The sequence below is a fragment of the Capsella rubella genome, unplaced genomic scaffold, assembly GCF_000375325.1.
Source record: "Capsella rubella cultivar Monte Gargano unplaced genomic scaffold, Caprub1_0 scaffold_1, whole genome shotgun sequence".
Lineage (NCBI taxonomy): Eukaryota > Viridiplantae > Streptophyta > Magnoliopsida > Brassicales > Brassicaceae > Capsella > Capsella rubella.
Window position 1 is genome coordinate 13,501,830 of NW_006238923.1, and position 23,877 is coordinate 13,525,706.

The 23,877-nt window shown below is 37.4% G+C and overlaps 1 protein-coding gene across 1 annotated transcript; it reads left to right on the forward strand.

Annotated features, from left to right (window-relative positions):
- Nucleotides 1-21,070: 21,070 nt before the first annotated feature.
- On the forward strand, nt 21,071-22,443 carry LOC111832378. Its single transcript, XM_023788687.1, has 5 exons — nt 21,071-21,105; nt 21,196-21,328; nt 21,421-21,614; nt 21,709-21,835; nt 22,237-22,443. The coding sequence occupies exons 1-5, from the start codon at nt 21,071-21,073 to the stop codon at nt 22,441-22,443; spliced, it is 696 nt and encodes a 231-aa protein (XP_023644455.1).
- The last annotated feature ends 1,434 nt before the right edge of the window (nt 22,444-23,877 follow it).

A 23,877-nucleotide genomic window follows, 5' to 3' on the forward strand; every position in this document is an offset into this window, starting at 1 on the left:
GCTCTCTAAAAATCTCTCTCTCCCAAAATATAGCTTAAGTCTTAACAAAACCCTAAAAACTCAATACATATGTCTTAACCACGAATTGGGCTTAATTACAAATAAGGGAAACTTCTGGGCTGAATCTGCAAATTTTCTGAACTTCAATTAAGCGTGAAATTCAATTGCCGTCAGATATTGGTGTCGATCGACACCAGAAGTTGTGACGCTCGATACTCACACCAAATATGCTCTCCCGGTACGTTCTTTCGGCACATCTTCTACAAATGCTCCCAAATGCTCCAAAAAGCTCCAATCCATGCCAAATAGCTCCTTATCCTGAAATGATTGCAAAAGATTCGAAAACACTATAAAAGCTCTATCAATAAGACTTATATCATGGCCAAAAGCCCGTAAAAACCATGATATATCAGTATCCACTTCATACCACCCCCAAACTAGTGGCCAGGTTGAAGTCTCTACCAAACAGATAAAGAATATCTTATCTAGGATCATTGGGATTTCAAGGCGAGACTGGTCTATGAAGCTAGACAAAACCCTTTGGGCATACAAAACAGCTTACAAAACACCAATAGGAAGAACTCCATTCCAATTGGTATACGGTAAAGCTTGTCATCTTCCCGTGGAAATTGAATATAAGGCTCTATGGTCAACAAAGCTCCTCCACCTTGACATCAAATCAGCTCAAGAAAAGAGAAGCCTTGATCTGCATGAGTTAGAAGAGATAAGGCTTGATGCTTATGAAAGCGCAAAAATTTACAAGGAGCGAACAAAAGCCTTCCACGACAAGAAGATAATGAAGACGGCGATCAAAGTTGGTGATCAAGCACAAGTTTTTAACTCCTGGCTGAAACTCTTTCCCGGGAAATTGAAATCGAGGTGGTCTGGACCATTTACAGTAAAAGAAGTCAGACCTTATGGGCAATAACCCTGCTGGATAAAGAAGGGACATAATTCACAGTGAATGGTCAGTGAGTTAAGAGGTATCTTACAAATGAGGAAATTGCAGAGAGGTGATCAGTCCCTCTCCAAGATCTACCATCAGTTTAAGCATTAACAAGTCAAGCTTAGTGACTATAAACAAGCTCAATTGGGAGGAAGTTATATACCATTCCTGCATTTTAGCTACTTGCCCTCTCCTTAAAAGTCTGTTCAGAGCCATAAGAGATCCGGGGGCTAACACGAGTGCCTCACCCGATCACACACCCGATCGGGCCGGATCATCACGCGCGATCGGGTCAACGCAGTTGACGCCGATAGCAATCAAGACGAGAATGTAGCAGAGAAGCTCGACATCATGAGCTCTTGGTTCATACCAACACAAGGGTAACTCTATCACTTATCTTTGTACATACCAGTTTGCATTTTGTTTTTGTTGCTTTATGATTCCAAAATCTTTCTTCAGATTTTTATTACACAAGGGACTGTGTAATTTAAGTTTGGAGGAAGGTTTGGGATATGCATTTGACATGTTTTCTGTTTTCTTATTTCGAATTTTTAGCATCTAGTCTTGCATTCATCTATGTGCATAAAAAACCCCAAAAAAATTGAAAATTTTCAGAAAACTCTTCAAAAAACAGAGTGTTCATATACTTGCATTTGGATATTAGCCTTGTTTAGTGATGTTGCATTTAGGATCATTGCATTCGCATAGGGGATTAGGATGATTATAACCAAAGAACTTGCGGTTTCGTTAGACTTAAAATCATTGCCCTCGTCCATAGTTGTTTAATGCAATTGCATGAGCTTGAATTGAAACCGCACCATTCTTTGATCACATGATTTGAATTTTAGTCTAAACTGAAGCTTGCTTTGATATGATGCCATTCCTTATTTATAAGAACCTTAACTTGAATTGAAAATTATCTGGTTGTGATTTGTTTTAAACTCATGGATACCTTGTATATATACTTGGATCTTCTTCCCCTCTTTTTACCACCCTCTTGTTGATCTAGGTAGCTGGTCATAACCTTGACCAGTTAGCCACACTTTAAGAACCTTAACCTTTCCTTCAAGCCTTTGTTTTAATTCTAAGTGAAAGGCCTATTTTTTGGGATTGAGCTTTAAGAGAACGTGTTACGTTTGTGCCAACAGGAATAGGGTCTTGAGTAGTTCTGATCTGCATTTTTCGGATCAAATAGGACTAGGATGGATTCTACTTGGGTTTTGGGATTTGTTGGGATGGTGAAAAGAAAAAGGGAATGAGTTGAGTCTTTAGGAGAGTAAAAGTTTCAGAAAAGTTCAAGGTTATAGTGAAAGATGTGTGGGGAATGCAAAGTATAGAGATGGTTCTGGATTTTAAAAGAAAGAGAGAAAAGTGTGAAGGTAGTTAAATCCTTTGATCTCTTAAGTGTTAAGAAGAAATAGAACCATAGTGTTTATAAAGAAAACCCCCTATCCACTAGTTTATCATAAGAAACTTTCCTTATACTTAGAGCAAAAAGGGAAATTGGGATGAAAAGAGTTGAAGGGTAGACTAGGATCATATGGGCTTAGACAATTAGGATATCACTTGGGTACTTTGGGTAGTCAAGATGTTATTCATGTATGCATTTGTTGGTCCTTACCTTTAGCATTCTCCCAAAAGCTCAATCTTATTCATAGAGAGATCCCAACACTTAAACAACTAAACCCTCCTAGCCAAATGAGTTTATATTCACTTTACAACCAGATTCACGGTTACTACTTAATGAATTTAAAAGGAATGGTTGATTGGAATGCTTGCCTAAGTTCTATGATAGATGACATCTCATGTTAAAAGAAGTATGGCTAAAGATTTTAACTACTTTACCAGCAAGTACTATTTTAAATCCTTACCTTCAAACCTCTCTTCCTACTTTGAATTTGCTTGAGGCCAAGCAAAGAATAAGTTTGGAGGAGTTGATAACTTCATATTTTACCCAATTTAGGCATACTTTTATTGCATGTTTTTCATAGTTTGAGTCTTGTTTCATATGCATTATGGTCTCTTTTCTTCATTTTGCACTCTTAGGTTGTTTTTGCATTAGCATTGCATATTTTGTGAATTTCGAGCATTAATAGGGGTTTTGGAGCTCTAAAAGAGAAGGGAGGTGCTATTTTCATTTCTGGGATTAAAAAATAGAATTGGAAGCATAAAGAATGAAAAAAGAAGGCACTCGACCAACCAACTCGTCCGCGTCAACAATCATCCGATCGGATGCAGTATAAGTCCCTCAAAGATCGCCTCGAATGATGATCTTGGATTGGGTTTTAGCTTCCGAGGTCTTCTCCAAAGTTGTTGGAAATTGAGTTAGCTTTCCATTGCCGGTGATTCGAAGCCAATACGAGATACGGTTCAGGAGTTATCACTGTCTTAGTGAAGGTTTATACTTTCAGATTGAAGACTGGACGCCTGAAAGATCTCACCCGACGAAATGAAGCTGACCCGACCAAGCCACTATCTGACCCAGTCGGATGGAGTGAAGTACCAGATTTTCAACTAAGGCATTGGACCAAACCGAGTCTTGGATGGACTCGAACGAGCCCAACGTGAACCCGACTGAGCTCTCTTCAAACCGACTTTGTAATTTGTCTTTTTTTGTTTTAGGGCTTCCTCTACTTAGTATAAATAGTGACCTTGGGTCATTAAGCCAAAAATCCAGTTTTTCTTAGGCTTTTTCTCTGTAGTCACCTAACATTTCCAGAAACTTGTAATCTTAATATCATTTGATCTATTGAGTTTTTAGTGTTGCTTCTTTATATTATTTTGCTCCTTGGATCATTATCTATCTAGTTATGCAAGATTTAAAGATTTATGGGTTTACCAAGTGCTAATAGCTCAATTGGTAAAGATCTCTGGCAAAAGCTAAGAGGTCGCCGGTTCGAGTAGCGTTTGGGACGAAACCATTTAACATGCTTTGGTTTTGGGCCTGAAGGGATGTATGGGCTTCTGTCCAGAACTTCTTTGATTATTCAAAAAAAAAAAAAAGATTTATGGGTTTATGTTCTCCATGATGAATTCCAGATCTGAATAGATTTCTTGGTTTAAAGGATGGGTTAGGTAATGAGAAATCTTAGTTTCTAGGGATGCTTAAGTATAGATTCAGGTAGATACCTTCTGTATTAAGAGATTTGATTGCTAATCTTAGCATTTTAACCATGTGGGATTAGATCTTAGACATTCCAGCACTCAAAAAGTGTTCAATAGAATGTCTGATCAACTAATGCCAGAGATCTATTTACTTACCCACGAGATTGGCTGTTAAGGAGTAGATTGACGTTAATGATCTTAATCATTATGCCTATCTATAGTATGTTTCATCAATGAAAGTTGAGAATAGGAAGTGCTATAGATCTGATAATCTTTGCCAAGAGATTGGATGGATTAGGTTAAGTGGTTCATTGTCTAGGATTAGATCTCTTTGAGCATGTTAAGCATCCCCAAGAGATTAAGAGGATTCATCACCCCTATTAGCCCATCCTTGAGACCTTCTTTTATCTGATTATTTACTTGCTTTATTTCTGTTTTTAATATTGCTTCTGTAGTTCTTACATTCTTAGTTTCGTTTCAGTAGTTCTCTTAGATCCTTTAGGTTATCTTTAGTACTGTTCTTAGATCTTTTAGTTTATCATTTTGTACTTTATTTTTATGCATTTGAGTTTTAAATCTCAAACTTTCAACTGATTGGCTTGACTTGATTAGTTCTCCTATATCCTGATTGTTTACAATACATCCATTTGGATTGATAACCTCATGTACTACGTTGCACTGGGGAATTGAACTCCAAGAGGATTCATCACCCCATTAGCCCATCCTTGAGACCTTCTTTTATCTGATTATTTACTTCCTTTATTTCTGCTTTTAATATTACTTCTGTAGTTTTTGCATTATTAGTTTTGTTTCAGTAGTTCTCTTAGATCCTTTAGTTTATCTTTAGTACTGTTCTTAGATCTTTTAGTCTATCATTTTGTAGTTTATTTTTATGCATTTGAGTTTTAAATCCCAAACTTTCAACTGATTGGCTTGACTTGATTAGTTCTGCTATATCCTGATTGTTTACAATACATCCATTTGGATCGATAACCTCATGTACTACATTGCACTGGGGAATTGAACTCCAAAAACACACAAAAACCTTGTTTCATACGGCTGCTCCACCACCGCAGCTACTCCCTCGGGCTGCACAACCCCGACACCGGGCTGCACTCCGTGCCCGACGGGCTACACACCAGGCCCAACAGGCTGCACACCAGGCCCAACAGGCTGCACACCCTCCACTCCTGGCGGTCCAACTGGAGCCTGCATCAATACCGCTCTCGGTAACCGCTTTAAAACCTGCTTCACCAGATCCGCAAGCCAATCATTCTGACCTTGGGCTCCACCTGCTGGAACACCGCCAACCGGGTTTCCAGCCACACTAGTACCGTTCCCAGACAAACCGGCTCCCACAGCACTCAAAATGGCACCACCCAAGGATCCCTCCTGATACCACTAGGACTCGCTGACATGATCGATCGTAGCACTCTGGTCCACACTCGTGTCGTTACCCGAGGCAACACACGCCTCCTACCGCGATCACGCCCACGACCACCACCACGACCACCAGCTCCACCTCTAACCATCTGCATCACAACAAAAGGCTAAGAACACCAAACAAAAATCACCAAAACACACAACTTACCATGGAATCTCATTGAAGGCTTGAGAGGATGATCTAGGTCTCCATGCTCACACAATTGATTAACACACAAATCAAACAGCATGCAATCCTATCATCATTTCTCATCAACGAAATTCACATATCACCAACGAAATTCTCATCAACGAAATTTACTCCCGCCCTAGAACCGTAAGGGTTCTGATATCAAATTGAAAGAACCCATCCCATTTTTTTTTAACATGCAAACCGGATTAACCCATTTAAATCAAACCAGCTAAACAGCTAACCGACTCTAATCACTTTAAACCACTAGACCAGCTAAACTGGCCCTAATTAATTTAAATCAATTAAACTAGACCAGTCAACAATTAACCAGCAAAAAACTTAACCAAACTCCAAAAATTTAATTTCATTAACCAAACGGTTCAAGAAAACATTATTCCAGGATCATCCTAACATGCTTCTAAATTCCATTCTAGCACAATAACAAATCCAACAATAATCTAATACACCAATAAGCGCCTAAATCATCCTCCTCTCCTTGCCATGATTCCACGGATCACACTTTTGCTTTACCTGCACCATAGAAAGAGATGCATAAGTATTCCAGAATACTTAGTGAGACACTCAACTCAACTACCGGGCTACACACACAAGAAAATTCAATCTTCATTCAAGGAAAAGACACAAACAACCAATAAATGAAAAACTAGTATCGCTGATAACGATCGGTGTTGATCGACACCCACAACTGGTGTCAATCGACACTCGCCCACGACACTCACGGTCGATACCGTGATCGACACTCCATTCGCGAGTAGCAATTATTCTCGCGGAACAAAACATTGGTGTCGAGCGACACCCACCACTAGTGTCGATCGTCACTGACGCTCTACAGTCGCTCCAGCTAACGTTTCTAAAGCCAAACCAACCCCAATCAATACGCAATTAAAATCGAACCAATCAAACCGGAAAATGTTGGTGTTGAGCGACACCCTCCCTTAGTGTCGATCGACACCACGCATTTTTGAACACGGGTGTTACACATGGTCTTGCAACATTTGGTGAGAAGTGTGAAGTGTGAAATGTGTTCTTAGTTTTTTGAGTTTGTTGGGAAGGTAAGATGCTTCGATTAAGTACATTTGTTTGTCTTAATCATGGATATAGACTTCCGACTATATGTTGATTAAGTATAAACTCCCTTTTTCCTCCTTTCTCATCACTTTGCTGATTAGATTCACGTGTTTCTGTAGAAGACGAAGTGAAAATGGACTATTTCATAAGATTTAAAAAGAGTAGCAAGCTTACCACGCAAATGTTTAATCTTTCTCTTTGCCCCACTTGGGCCAAGCTTTCCAAAACAATAGTTTACTAGTGTTAGCTTTAACCTTTGATCAAACACCGTAGTCATTGCAAAAACATCACTTACATCTTCCCAATACTTATTAAACCTTTCTCTCATTGGGACAATCATGTTTCTAATGACTTCATCTTGATTTTCTGAATTCGATATCAACCACTCGTTGATCTTCCAAACTTGCATAAAATACAATTTAGAAGTTGGATATGTAGAACCTGAGATCAGATTAGTGATGTGATTGAAAGGCTCCGAAAAGATGAAAGTTGTAGTTTCTACCATCAATGACTTTGAGATTACCAAAGGCAGCTCGATACTTGGGAGCCCTATCAAGCATCTAGTATCTTGAGTTCCACCTAGTTTTGCATCCAAAATCAAGCCCGCTTTCATCTTTATACCAACAGCTTCCACACATTTTGCAAACAACATCTCACGATTTCTAGAAGCTCTATCATACTTGATACTCTCTCTGATCTTATGCAATGTATCAACTATCTCATCCAACCCAATATGAACAATGATGTTGAGAATATGTGCTACACATCTCACATGAACATACTCTCCTCCACATAATAAATTATTATTGCTACTAGCATTGTCAAACGTGATGGAAAACACTTTTTTTTTTAACTCCCCAATCCCCCCACTTCTCTACAATCTTCATTAATATGTGCATACATGAATTTGGTGGAGCGAAAGCAAAAAACGCAATAATCTTGTTGTTTAATTTCCAGTTCCTATCAACATAGTGTGTTGTTAGACACATGTAGCCTTCCTGAGTGATTGCAATCCACAAATCATAAGTGAAGCTAATTCTCCCTGGAAGGTGAGATAATTCTCTCATTAAATTATTTGTCTCATTCTCATAGAACTTGTAAACTTCTGCTACTATTGTGTTTTGGCTTATAAACTTCACATCTACGTTCAAATAATTCCAAACTGATCTAACTCTCTCATATTCAACATATGCAAATGGGAGATCATATTCTACTATCTGAATGATACACTTAGCTACTATCTCACGGAAAACCAAATGATCTATCTTCTTAGTTTGTAATTTTTCTTCAGCATTGAGCATCATTTTACTAATCATAACCTTACAAGTTTCCATATGACGATTGTAAGATTTTGTACCGTTCTTGTGTGAGTGATACGCATAGTCATGCTTGCAGGGATTGCATTGCGCTCATTCTACAGTTTCTCCCTTACTATTTGTCTTCTTAATCACTGTAAAATGCTCCCAGCAATTTGCGTACTGCCTTTTCTTCTTCAGTTCTTCTTCGGATTTTTTTTCCTTTTCCTTTCTCTCCTTTGACATCAGCATCATCATCATCATCATCATCATCATCATCAATATTGATTGAAGCTACTTTACCAGATTTAGATGATTGTTCTCCTGCAAAATTATTGTGCTTTCTCTTCTTCTGTTCTGTTGACGATGTTCCTCTGTCTTCTTCGCCATCATCATCATTAATATCAATTCCTGCTCTTTTAAGAGATTTAGATGACTTTGCTCCATCAAACAGATGTTGTTCGTTTGCAGCATTTTCAGCGTCTATGATTTTGTGAGACTCTAAGTCTACTGATCTTAGATCACCATGTGAATTCTCGAATAATAAGCAACGATGAATTAAAATTTGTAAAGAAAATCTAGTAATCAATGAATGTAAAAGTTTAAAAAGTAAATCAACGATGAATGTAAATCTAATAATCAATGCATAACCAACGATGAATGAATGTAAGCTTCTTAATGTTACCATAGGGAATCACGACTGTGTCTCTGTTATATATCTAAGAGACTAAGACTTTGAGTCTTTGAGGGCTGGAGTTGTGTCGTGCAGTCTTTTCTTGTCAAGCAAATTAATGAATTATGTTAAACTAATTAGGATTTACAGAATTACATCTTTTGTACTAGTATAAAGCTTCTAAATGGTATATATTGTTTATTTATTTTTTTCCTTCTAATTCTCTTTTAAAGACTCTACGCGTTTTATTCAAAAGATTAAGTTTAAAACAAGCAGAAGAGTCACACAAGGTTTATTAAGGTCCTTCTCTATTTTGACTGGCTTCTAACTTTTACTAGCATCTCAACACAACTTTTGGAATGCATCTCTATCTGCGCTTCCACCCACATAAGAGGATTTACCTGAACAGCAGAAATTGAGGTGTTGATTTGTCCTCTCTGATTCGACATATGAGGCTTCAAAGTGTCCTCAGTTGCTGCAAAAGATAGCAGAGGTTTATAAGATTTAAGATAACAACTAACCACTTCATTAACATACAGTACTACTTACTTTTTTTCTGGATCAGACTTGTAAGTAGATAACAATTCAAATATTGGTGTCTCAGATGCTATTTAAAGTATCTGAAACTTACAACATTTTACATGAAGCTCGTACGCCTGAGACTTTCTTGTGAACTACAGAACAAGAATTTGATGACAAAGCTCTTACCTTTTAAAAGTAATGTTGCGGTTCATCACCTGAAATCACAAAAAAGAATGAACTTTTTTTACTTTATCTCTTAAAAATTCAGAAACTTTCATATAGAAACAGAGGTTCTCTGAAAACCATCGTTCTCGCCCATCTTGTTCCTTGATAAGACGTTACATTCAAAATCAAAATCAAAATCAATTAACCAAAAACATGATCTGATTTTCAAACTTTCTAACAATGCAACTCAATTCCATTACTTATTCTCCCTAAATTTATCCTTTATAAAGTTATCATCTTCTTCCTCTCTATCTCTCTGCCAGGTTTCTCATCATTAACTAATTTGCATGTTTGATTTATGTTTGTTAATGTTTTGAAATCAAAGAGTAAAAGATGCTTAAGTAGGAGAGAAATCAAATGAGATCGATCTTAAAACCGAAAATCTTTGTTTTGTCCTAAAGAATGTGAAACAAAAACAAAACGAACCAGGGAGAGTGGGTGCCCAAGTGTCTGTAGGAAGAGAAAGAAGATGAAGGTATCTCCTCTCTCTTCATTTGTTAATTGTTATGTTTTGTTCGTCTTTCACTCACACAAATTCCGAATGATCACAAACTCGTGGAGAACAGGAGAAATTTGAGGAGAATTGAAATGGAAGGAGACGAATGAGAGCTTGGTCTACCTGCAAACACGCGACAACAAGGGGAAAAAAATTTCTTGACCCGTCAATCGTTCGGGTAGAGACCACAAGACCCGCTATTTTTTGGGCAGTAATTTAAGTGTCCATACCCGCCTCGCTAAGAGACATAACGGACAAGGCCCGCAGACATGAGGCACAAGTGACATCTCTACAATTGGGAAATCTTGGTCCAGTAGGATGCCATTGGAGTTAGTTAAAAAAAAGTATTGGATGCAGAGGCATTTGAGAGATATCCATGGGGAAGAGTTGGATTGAAGAGCTTAATTCAGTCTATCAAACTGGTAACTTATGAGAAGAATAATTATGTAGTGAATGGTTGTGTTCATGTGTTGATGGTTTGGACATTTGATAGTGTTTCTTCTTTGGGGATCAGTTATGGAAATAAAATAAATAGAGACAATGTGCCTCTTTTGAGTTGGAAAGGAGGTCGACCGAGATTTTCTATTGTATGACTACCTTGCGAAAGAGAAGAAAAAATAAAAAAGGTAAGTTTGTCTAGTTTTTAACATTACGAATGACTGTCTTGTTTATAACTTAAACATGCACCTTACACTTGTTCTACTTAATTTGTAGTTGGTAGTTTATCATATGGCTGTAAAACCTGAGGAAGAGTTATTTTCAATTTGGCCTGACGAGAAACTAGTGTATGGTGAAGGTGAAAGGGGAAAAAATTGCTGGATAATCTGTTAAAAGATATTATGAATGGGCGTGTGACTGAAAAGTTATGGGTTGATCTTCTTGAAGCTGTGGTTGTTGACAAAAGGAAAGATAAGACAAAAAAGTTATTAGAGGATAGTGAGGAGGATGACTTAATTGAGGCAGCAGCAGAGAAGAAAGTGAAGATAAAGATTGGGTTTGAAAAGGAAGGAAAACTGGCCACTGGTTTAGATGAATAATCGCTTGTTGGATTTGTTAAAATGATGACTACGTTAGGAAAGAAATTTGATAATATGGAGGCTAAAATTGATGGTCTTAGCGAGACTGTCATGGGGATGGGGAAGAAGATTTCCGTCATCGAAGGAGAGGTGCTGAGTATGAAGAGAGAACAGACTAATAAGAAGGAACGAGATGAAAGTTCAATTAACAAAGAGAAAGAAGAGGTATGTATCTATGTCTTATAGTTTTCTGGTTTCTTTTATCCAAATACAAAATTTATCACATATAAGCTGGCTTTTGTTGCAGAGTTCTTAGTTGGTGGACTAAGAGTATTTTTAAGCTTTTCTTTTCTCATTTGGAGTACTTGAATTTTCCGATTGAACATCTTTTCACTTTATTTCCTTGTTGTAAAACATATTGGCTTAGTTATGTTATTGTTGGCTTAGTTATGTTATTGTATACTCAGATTTTGATATATTTATTTGGCTTTTATGCAAAAGTTACCTTACTAAGCATCTGAAACATTCCATTATATCTTTGAATGTGGTAGATATGGATGTCTACGCTGAAGGCAACGTCTAGAGAAGATTTTTCAATAACATGTTTGGTTAGGAATTGATAAGTCTGTATTTCATCACTTTTTGAGCATGCATTCATCATCTTTTCAGCATCATTCACTTGTTGATTCGCATCATATTGATCCCTTTCTGCATGTTTTACATACTTAGGTAGGTTTTATGCATATCTTGCATACATTGTGCATATTTCGAGTGTTTCAGGTACTCGACATGCATACGATCGAGTGGGACGATCGAGTGAGAAGCAAGGATGCATTGCAGGAACATACTTCACTCGATGGACGTGATCGAGTAGGTGATCGAGTAGCAGGTCGAGCGGTTGATCGAATAGGGTGATCGAGTGAACCGAAGGAATGCGAAACAACTGTCACTCGACGTGCACACTCGAGTGACACGATCGAGCAAAGCAGAGAAGATGCTCACTCGACCAACTTAGTCACAACAATTTTTGAACCGCTTTACGTTGTCGTTTTATGTTTTAAGGTTTTCTCAAACATTGTTATAAATAGGTCTCATTTGGATTGCCCAAGGGATCGAGTAATTTTAATTAGGTTTTTGTTGTTAGCCACCAAACAATCCTGAGAATTGTAATCGTGATTTCTTTTGAGTTATTGATATTTTGCAATCAGTTCTTGAATCATTGTTGTTACTCTTCCTGTCATCCTTATTATTATGCATGTTTTGAACGACTCGTATTTCATGATGTTTAACATGATTTCTGCGTCTGAGTAGTGTTAGGGTTCTTGAGGATGGGATAGATTAGGTGGATGATGTTAGTTTGCTAGAGTGTTCATGTTAGATTTGTTTTGTTTCCCTTCTGGATTAGAGTTTTATTAGCTAGTTCTTCTCTGATCAATTGGAACTAGGTCGTAGACATTTCATGCCCGAAAGGTATATGATGAAATGTCTGAACCAACTAGTGCCAGAGATTTACATGCTTAGCCCAAGAGATTGGTTGTCTAAGATGTTTATTGACATTAATGAGCTGTTTCTTTATGCTTGTTTACTACATGTTTCATCAATGAGAATTGAGATTAGGAAGTGTTGTAAACTTGATAGTTACTGCCAAGAGATTGGATTGACTAGTATTAGAAGTTCATAGTCTAGGGATTAGAATGTTTGCAGTTTGATAAACACTCGAAGTAGATTAGCATACTCCACCTACATCAATAACCTCATCCTCAGGATCTTCTATCCATTTGTGCTTTCTGTTTAATTCTCTTGTTATTTACTTGTTCTACTTGGTTTTCTTGCCAGTATCAATAATCGTTACGTTTTAGCTTATGCATGGTAGTTTATGTTTTACAGCCTTACATTTATCGCATGTTTAACATGTTCGCTTAGGATCACTGAAAACCAAAAATCATTTATGCTTGCTTGACTTCATCATTTCTGATATATCTTGATTGCTAGCATCACACATGATTGGATTGATACCTATTGTACTACAATGACATGATAGTACTCTAGGGTAATTGATAGCAAAATCCTAGTATCAGGAATCCAAAGTCCAAAAGCTACTCCAAACCTAAAACCAACAAACCCATTAGACTTTATCACTAGTCTTTCACATCTGATGGGAAGGTTGAGCACAAATGTTTTATCGCAAACACTTAAGAAACCAGAAGACACATGTTTACCACACCTGTGGGAAAGGGAAAGGGAAATATTGGTGTTACTTGTAGAATCATCAAAACAGAAGTTGTTGTTAGTCAACCAAAACCAAAACCTAATTATAGAAAAGCAATGGAAACTGCCACCAAACCACTTGCTTAAGCTTCAAAATCAAAGTCTGTTAACAAACCATTAAAATGATATATAGCTCTACAACGATATCTAGTTTCCTAAAGAAGTACAAGAGGAATCAATTTAGTATTAATGTACATGAACATGATTGACGTTAAGCGATATCATCGTGATACGATATGATATCGCATTACCCCTCCTCAAGCTGGTGCGTGCCAGTCAAGAATGCCCAGCTTGTTGCGAAAGTCTTCATAAGCTTGGCATCCCAACGGTTTCGTGAAGATGTCTGCAAGTTGCGCAGAAGAAGACACATGGTGAGCAGACATTGTACCTTTTTGTATTTCGTCCCGAACAGCGTGACAGTCATTCTCAATATGTTTGGTTCGCTCATGGAAGACGGGATTAGTACTGATATAAATCGCCGATTTACTATCACAATGAATGCACATCGGTTGATCGTTAGAGACGCCTAAGGATTGGAGAACATTCTTGATCCATAATAGGTCATCGCGAAGATAAGACATTGCTTGATATTCTGCCTCAGCGGAAGACTTACTGACAGTGTCTTGCTTTTTAGTTTTCCAAGAGATGGGAGATTGACCGAGTTGAACAAAGTTACCAGTGACCGAACGACGTGTAAGAGGACATCGAGAGTAATCTGCATCACACCAACCATTGACTTGAAACTCATTAGCAGAGCTCAAAAGAATACCTTGTCCAGGAGTAGCCTTGAGATAACGAACAACTCGAAGGGCAGCTTCCCAATGATCTTCTCGTGAATTTTGCATGAACTGTGCCAAAATGTGAACAGCGTAAGCTAAATCCGGTCGAGTCATTGCTAAATATATAATACGGCCCACTAATCTGCGATAAGGCGTCGGATCAGGTAGAGGAGGAGAAACAGAGAGAGCTAATTGCACGTCGTTTTCCAAAGGATAAGGAGCAGGTTTGGCACCCAACGATCCGGTTTCAGCAATGATATCTAAAGCATACTTGCGTTGGCTTAGGTAGAAACCAGTTGCATTGCCGAGAAAGTATTTCAGAGTACCAAGGTCTTTCATCTTGAAACATGAGGAGAGATAAGCTTTAAACTTAGCCAATGCTGCGTCATTGTTGCCCGTAAGAATCATATCATCGACATAAATGAGTAACCTAATATATATACCGTCTTTCAGCAATGACATAAATGAGTAGTCGGCATGAGTCTGTTGAAAACCGTAGTCACGAAGAGAAGAGGTTAACTTTGCAAACCAGCATCTCGGAGCTTGCTTAAGACCGTAAATGGATTTTCGTAATCGACACACCTTTGTCTCATCCTTTGGATAAAAACCTGGTGGTGGATTCATATACACCTCTTCATCGAGATCACCATGTAAGAAGGCATTGTGAACATCCATCTGATAAACATGCCAGCAATTTCCAGCAGCAACTTTCAAAAATAAGCAAACCGTACCCATTTTTGCAACCGGAGCAAACGTTTCACCATAGTCTTCACCCTCAATCTGTTTATTACCAAGTGCAACTAGCCGTGCCTTGTAACGCTCAACCGTGCCGTCAGCATTGTATTTGATTTTGTAAACCCACTTACTCCCAATCGCACGTTTCCCTGGTGGAAGATCTTCCAAAGTCCATGTTTCGTTTGCTTCTAAAGCATCAACTTCAGAACCCATGGCCAGTCGCCATCGAGACATTGCAAACGCGGATTTGAATGACTTTGGCTCAATGTTTTTGGTTATAGCAGCCAGATACACTCGATGAGTTTCTGAAAATCGAGTACAAGAGACATAATTGGAGATCGGGTATTGTGACTTACTCGTCTTTGTGACAAGCGTCCCTTGAGCCGTATTCACAATAAAGTTTGTGAGCCGTGTGGAGGGAATTTTTGCTCGGTGCCCACGACCCAATTGAACTTCAGGAGAAGCCACAATAGTCGATTGAGGAACGGGAGAGGTAGGAGGTTAAACAGACGGGGACGACATACTCGAAGTAGATGAAGATGACGAAGGCAAAGATGGAGCGGAGGATGAGGATGATATACCAGAGGATTCGCTGGAAGAATCAGTCGTCGTGGGATCGATATCGGTAGCTGAGGAAGACGACACCGTATGTGTGGTGTTATCTGAAGAAGAAGTTGGGCCGGAGGCATCAGTTAATGGGCTTGTGTTAAGGCCGTTTTCTATCTCCAAAAATGGGTTATGATGGAAAGGAGCCCATAAGCCATTGTCTTCATCCATGTGTTGCGACGAAACAGAGCTCAACTGAGCAAAAGGAAATTGATCCTCATAGAACATCACATCGCGAGAAACAAAGAACTCTTGCTTCTCCAAATCATATAAACGCCATCCTTTCTTGCCGTACGGATAACCAACAAACACACACTGTCGGCTTCGCGATTCAAATTTATCACCCTTGTGACCTTGGTTATGTGCATAACACAAGCTTCCAAAAACCCGTAAGTGAGTGTACTCAGGGGAGTTCTGATATAACTACTCATAAGGTGTTAAACCTTGATGAATGGAGGATGGTGTGCGGTTGATGAGATAGCCAGCTGTAAGGATACACTCTCCCCAAAATTCAATTGGTAAGTGAGCTTGAAAACGTAAAGCTCGGGCCACATTCAAGATGTGACGATGCTTGCGTTATGCCCGTCCGTTTTGTTGTGGTGTACCAACGCAGGATGTTTCATGTATGATGCCGTGTTGTTTGAAGAAACTGGTCATACAAATGAATTCGGAACCGTTATCACTACGAAAAGTTTTAAACTTGGTCTGCAATTGTGTCTCGACCATAGAAAAGAAATTCTTTAGACATGTTGGAGCTTTTGATTTATCTTGAAGAAGATGAACCCAAACACTTCTTGAGAAATCATCAACAAGAGTTCAAAAATATCGTGCTCCACAATGCGAAGCCATACGATACGGACCCCATAAATCAGAATGAACTAACTCAAAAGACTGTGTTGTTTTATTGATACTTGATGGAAAAGGAGACTTTGTTTGTTTAGCGCGGAGACAGAGATCGCACGCCTTATTGAAAATTTCAGAACTAACAGAAACAGAAAGAGTCTTTAGAGAACCAACTACTTGAGCAGAGGGATGTCCTAAGCGTTGATGCCACAACTCGTAAGACGTGTCAGCTTGAGTCCGTACTGATGCAGCTAACTCCATTCTGCAAAAATAGTAGGTTCCGGACTCCCGCTTACCCGCTCCAATCACCATCCTCGAACCGCGGTCCTGAACCACAAGAAACCGATCAGCGAGTTGAATCACACAACGATTCTCATCAACCAGTTGCCCAACGGAAATCAGATTTGTGGTTAATTCCTCAACAAAGTAAACCGACTTTAAAACCAAGTGTGAACCAAAAACAACAGACCTTGCTTAACGGAGACACGCTCTCTACCATCAGCTAAGATAACTAACACCAGAGCCATATCTGTAACATTGGTGAGGCTATCGTAGTTTCCTGATAAGTGGTGAGTAGCACCAGTATCCAATATCAAAGAAGAGAGATAAGACTTACCAGACAGTTTCTCGGTGCTTGTGCTAGGACGACCATTCAAGATCGTCTTCAAGTAACGCCACTCAGAATCATTTAGAGCCGTGACAGCATCCCGATCCTTGTCAGTGATAGGGTAGCTGGCGTGATCCGGTGATAAGACGGGGGGAACATGAACAGCATTAGCGTAAGCACACCCACGCCCAGCAGAGACGCCATCAGACGAGACACCACGACCTCGGCCAGAAATAGCACGGCTACGAGGACGTTCTCCCAACCATTCGGGATACCCGATCACCGCGAAACAGCTATTGGAAGCATGGCCCGAACGTTGGCAATGCTTACAAACAACCGCATTTTCAAATGCATCAATGCGAGCCGCGTTGGAACGAGACCTAAAAGTGACCGCATGAGCAGCAACTTGTGGAGTCTCCTCACCATGATGCACCGTTTTAAGATCTTCTTCTTGAAGAACAATATTGTAAACCTCTTCCAAAGGCTGAAGAGGTGTACGTGACACCAAAGTGGACCGCACGGTGTGATAGTTGTCATCGAGACCAAACAAGAACTCGTGCACTTTGTCACCCTCACGGTCTTGTTCTTGGAGATTCGCCAGATCACATTCACATTTACCACACTTACACACACGCAAAGGTCGGTAGTGAGCCATGTTATCCCAAATACGATTAAGCTTCCCGAAGTAAGCTTCAATCGCAAGACCTCGCTGTTTGCAGCAGGCTAATTCCGCCTTGAGCTGTTGGATACGCGACCCATTCATCACCGAGAATCATTTCTTCAAGTTGTCCCAAAGATCCTTAGCAACATCCCGGTGCGAGATGCTGGAACGGAGTGAAGGATCATCGTCATCTTGATCCATGAAACAAGCAACGCCTGAATCGTCCACCAATCGTCAAGATCCGCATATCCGGCAGTAGGACGAGCAATGGTCCCATCGAGAAAGCCAAACTTCTTGCGAGAGCAGAGGGCTGTTTTGATGCCGCATGCCCACTCATCATAGTTCGAACCCTTGAGTAAATGGTGAGAAATCACAGCGTCGGGATTGTCGGCAGCAGTTAGGTCATACCATCGTGGTCGAGTTCAGCGTCGTTGTTTCGGTCGAGTTCGAGATCGGAGTGGTAGCCATCGTTTGTGTTTTCGAGAAAAAAATAAAATTTTGTCAAGGCTCTGATACCATGAACAAATAGATGATCGGAGAAGAGTAAGTTTCTGATGATATTATTCGCAGGAAGTATTACAATGATATATAGCTCTACAACGATATCTAGTTTCCTAAAGAAGTACAAGAGGAATCAATTTAGTATTAATGTACATGAACATGATTGACGTTAAGCGATATCATCGTGATACGATATGATATCGCATTAATTTTTGAAAATGGATAGAAAAGAGGGGTATTTTTAAAAAGGGATACACCAAAAGGGGTATTTCTCAAAAATTCTCTAGTTTCTTTGGGAATGTTTGCCGCTTCGTTTCAGATATGGTCATGCTTGCTCTACTTACAATTTTGTGTCTGTTGTGTTCAATAAAATGATAAGTGTATCTGCTTGAATAATTTGTAGAACGATCTGATCTCTATAATTAAGATTTAACTAATCTACTAATACTAATATATTTTGGATTCTCTTTCGCAGGTAAAGTTGTACTAATGTGACTTCATATTATGGGTTCGACATTTCTGTTCCACAAAGAAGGAATAGATATGGAGAAGAATTGAGAGAATACTACAGTAGAAGAGAATTAGATAAGTAGGAGAAAAGTGAAGGTGATGAGCATTTGCTCTCGATATGCATGTGTACCTTCGTTTTAGATGAACTAGGTTGTGAACCCACGCTATGCGTGGGTTTATTTGATGTACTTTAGTAAAAAATATATACGATTAATGATAGTAATATTATGGAAAAAGATTGCTGGCTACATGAACTATGCAAGAATACATGGCCACACATGCGAACTAAACTATTTTATGCTCAACTACACCAACTTGATGGAATGCATGGCCACATGTACCAACTTGATGATGTCATGTGTTTAGCATCGACAACATCAAATCTCGGTGTATCGGTACAAAAACGCCGACGTTGACTCGCCGTTGACTTATCGGAACCGATATCGTACCCGATATTAACGAAACCGACCCGAAACAAGATCCGACCTGGTCTGCTTCTACATAACCTGAATTATAAATGGACAATTTACTTGGGCTTATAATTTCAATTAGGCCCAGACCAATAAAACAAAAACCTTTTACACAGTACAGATTACAGTAAATCATTTCGTATTCTCCATTTGTGGTGAAGAAAAAAATTCCCCTTTTTCACTTAGGGTTTACGAGAGTTTAGAAGAGAAAAAGGGGAAGAATATACATTTAGCGATTTAAACATGTAGCCAAACAAAATCATTACATTTTTGTATTAATACTATAGTATAAGAAATCATAAAACTATTGCCAAACAACTCAAATTACGGATAAACGCGCGGATCTTTAATACTCGCTAACCAAACCCGAAAATTTTATGTTCTAATCTTAGCCGTCCGTTTATAAGTGGTAGCTGTTAATCCTAACCGTTTAATCAATCCACCGAGAATCATATCTTTAAATCTCGGCCGTTCCTTTTTAGAGCAAGTTTTTAATCCGTACCGTTTAATATATGACAAACCATAGAATATTTAGGGCCTTTTTATCAATCTCTTCCATTTCGGCCTATACTTTTCCGGATTTTATACGAATATGGGCCGAGAGCGCATCATTGATTTGGATATTTTTATGGTATAAAATCGTATATTCTTAATATGGGTGGAATAATTATCTCCACCATAATATCCGCTTTTCAATATTTATTAATTTTCTCACTGATGTATGTGATTCCATTTATGATAATTAATTAGGAATTGAAATCGTTATCGAAGATCTTAAATTTATAAAGAGCATACCATAACTACCCTATAATTGATTAGCAGAATATACGATTTTCTGTTGTAATGCAAAACAATAACAAACTTTGTGAGCAAGTTTATTACTTTATATCTATTCGTAATAATCGGAAATCAAATTAGGGTAATTTTTGATGGGTTCGAAATCTTCCCGAACCTAAATTTAAATGACGATACCATTACACTATAAATAAACCAATTCTTATTAAATACCTATCATAACTAAACGACCTTTGAAAAAATAGGAGAATCCAAAAATGTTAGCCTCTACACTCCCTATCACGTCTCTTAGTTCCCTAAAACCTTACAAAGTAAATTGGCGTATTCAAGTGAAGGTTTTGCATCTCTGGAAGCCGTATTCCACCAAAGTTGGTGAAACAATGGAGATGTTTTTGGTTGACATTTCTGTAAGTTACAGTTTCCAAAATTAAGATTATTTTCATTTTAATTAGTTAACTATGAGTGAAGGTTTAACTATTTTTTGATATCGATTTTTCTTTCTTTTTACTTTCACAGGGTCATAAGATTTCTGCTAACATAAAAAAGGAGCATATCAAAAAGTTTGAAAAATTTTTGATCCCAAATTTTTGGATCATTATTTCTATTTTTGGTTTAACTCCTTTTTATGGTTCATTTAAAATATCGGACATAAAGTTTAAAATTGGTTTCATGTCCAAAACAATTGTCACCGCTTCTGAAAACATATCCGACGACATGTTTCTTCAATTGGCCAGTTACGATGATGTTCTTGCTGGGAAACAAAACAAGAATTTGTTATTTGGTTAGTATTTTTATTTATTTAAAAATCAATGAAATGTTTAATTTCTTCTATAACTAGTTTGATTTTTTTGCAGACTTTATGGGCCAATTCGATGATTGTGGTGAGATTCAAGATATCCCTACTTCTACTAAGCCTACCAAGAAGATCGACTTTCATTTGAGAAACAAGGAGTAAGCTTACTAATTTTAAAGTAACAATTTTCGATTAGAGAAAATATTACGCATATTTGTAATTGATTACTATTATTAATCATTCGCAATTGTAGGGTACTCGGGTGTTATGTACACTCTGGGGAAAATTTGCTGAATCACTAAGTCAAGCATGGTGTTGTAATTTGTTTGATACGATTTGCCAAAGTCAATGTTTTCAACGGTAACATAAAAAATTACTTTACATCATCTTATACATCAAAATATATACTGCATACAGACTAAAAGAGCATTCGTATTTACGATCATATATATCTAAAATGACTAATTCAGATGTTTGGAGTGTTTCTAATTCTTATGACACATCACAATTGCTTACTAATATGGCCATACCAATGATTAAAGACATTAAGAAAAGGTATGTACTAGAATAGATTGAGATTAGTAATTATCTACATTTTAAATGTATATAATTAATACCATTTTATGTTTAATTTAATGTAAACAGCCTTACCATTGATGGTTCGGAATTGACTATCGTGGGTAACTTACAGACTAATGTCTTTTTTGGTCGTACTAAAAAAGAAGACATGGATGAGTTTCCCATCATGACTTTTGAGGAACTGCTTCAAGCAACTGAGGTTTGTTTAAATTAAACTTTTAAGAATTATTAATATGTTTTATCTAACATATATATGCATCTCACATTTCCATTTACACGATTGTATTGTAGGTAGGATTGGTTCGCACTCTTTGTACGGTTAAAGAAAATGATACTGACTATTCTTGGTTCTATTATGCATGTAAAATATGCAACAAAAAAACTATTAAGGAGGATGTCATTAAGCTGGAAGATGTTAATGCAAAACCTATACCAAGATTTTGGTGTGAGGTCTGTAAAGATTACGCTAAAGGCGTCTCTCCAAAGTGAGTTTTTTTGTTGCCTAAATCCTTATAATTTCTGATCAAGTTGATTGAATTTATTTTCTATTCATCTTTTTAACGATTATCAAATTTTTAGGTTTTGGATTCACCTTAATATCATTGACCATACTGGTGAGACTAGAATTATGATGTTTGTCAGTTTTGCTGAGGATATCGTTGGGACGGCTGCTACTGAAATCATACCTAAAGGATCATTTGATCTGGTATATTAGATAATAACATCTATACAATTAAATAAAGATTTTACTATCTTCAATCATTACTAACTCAATGCTTATATAGTTTGAAGATCCCACAGATTTGCCAGATCCGATCAAAGCTTTAGTTGGGAAATCTTTTGTTTTCCTTCTTTGCATCGAGCCAAAACATATTCATGGAAAATGTGACATTTATAGGTTTGCACAAGTTGCTGAGGGGAAAACAAGATATGTCCCTGAAATATCCTTATCATATACATATTTTGATCAATAATCAATTTACTCGGCTGACCAGGTTAATAGTAGTCTAAAAAAGTCAATTAAAACTATAGTAATGTCAAAGCATTATGCTATATACATTTTGTTTATGTTTCTCATATCATCTCTTACATATATTTTATTTTTAGGGTTCTCTCATGATAAGCGATGGTGTAGAGACGTCTGAAGTAGGTATCTCAAATTCCTCAACTCCATCATCAAAAAGAGATTCGACTAGCATGAAAGAAGGAGATGTCCAGTCATCAACATCCAAAAAGCAATGTTCCAAGATGGGTGTACTAGATGATGTCAAGGTTGCTACAAAGGATGATAAGGAAAAACATAAACTTGACTAATTTAATTTTTCGGTTTTACAAACATTGGGTTTTGTTTTTAATTTTTCCTTTCAGAACTATTTCCTTGGTTGTTTTTATTTATTTATTTGCTATTATCTTTTGCTTTTATATTTTTTATCGGTTTTAATATTTCAAAAATATTTTAAAGTATTGGGTTTAACGGAAATGAAACCAAAAATGAAGGCCCAACATTAGCCCAAATTCATAAACGATTAGCTTATACAATGATTACTTCCAATCAGTTCAAATAACATTCAAAGGAAAAAACCAAGTTCCAATAAACTTTGCATAGGAAAAACAAAATTACTCATGATTATCATCACTCTATCCTATGCATAGATTAGTTTTTAGATTGAAAACATAACCCATCACAATTAAAAAAAATCAATAGGAAAATACTTACAAAATATTCATAGGTTTTTACATTCACTTTCATGCAGACCCATATATATATTTATCAGACAGCTCATAGATCATTGAAAGAATCAAACTATACTTTAGCAACCTTACATATGTTTACCAAATAGTCAACATTTATACAGAAGCTAAAGTCTATGATGTGATTGATATGGAAACCAGAAATAATGAATATCTTTTGTATTGATCTCAATTGACTCTAAAATATTAAAACATTGCAAAAAGGCATTATTCTTTTCCTATTAATCAGCGGAACGATACATATCAAAAGTCGCATATATTCACTATATTAAAAACCTTTTTTCGACTTCCATTAACATAACCTCAAAGAAGACAAAACTATTAAACCCTAACTCCATCCTTAAAATTAATCTTTCCAAAACTTAATCATCTCTACCATGAAGATCGATGCAGTAGCTGATTTAACCCCACGAAGTAGTGGTGCCATCATAAGGGTCAAGGTTTTAACTACTTGGTTTTCTCGTGATTTCTTTAGCAAGAGGGTTATGGTACTCGCTGATATAAAGGTAATTCATTTCTTAAAATTGACGTTAAAATTAGTTTATTAGTTAGATATTGGTTGATTAGTTTAGATTAAGAAAAAGGAACAATTTTTGTAGGGTGATAGAATAGAGTTAACAATTTCTCCCGGCTTGAAGAATCCGGAAGTACCAAGACACGTCTATGATGGTGAGTGGTATTTCTTAAGGGAGTTCAAAGTCATCCCGGCTATTCTTAAAGAGAGGAATACAAATTATCCATACCAGATTAAGCTAACCGAGAAGAGTGATATGATGGAGATTAGACCTGATTCATTGAAGAAGTTTTACCGGTTTGAGGATTTCTACCATGTTGCTAAGGACTTGCTTCCATCTAACAACTCTTACGGTTAGTGCTTTTAGCTTTTATTTAGCTCTAGAGTACAAAAAGTAATCTTACAACTATATTATCCATTGAATAGATTGCACTTAGTCATAAGTTTTGGTTTTGTATGGATGTTAGATTTGTTTTTTTTTT

What these genes read in the sequence shown, in the direction of transcription:
- LOC111832378 (XM_023788687.1), top strand. Translation starts at nt 21,071, where the DNA reads ATGGCCATACCAATGATTAAAGACATTAAGAAAAG. An exon ending in AACTGCTTCAAGCAACTGAG is followed by an intron (nt 21,329 to 21,420) that starts GTTTGTTTAAAT and finishes ATTGTATTGTAG; the next exon opens with GTAGGATTGGTTCGCACTCT. An exon ending in CTAAAGGATCATTTGATCTG is followed by an intron (nt 21,836 to 22,236) that starts GTATATTAGATA and finishes TTTTATTTTTAG; the next exon opens with GGTTCTCTCATGATAAGCGA.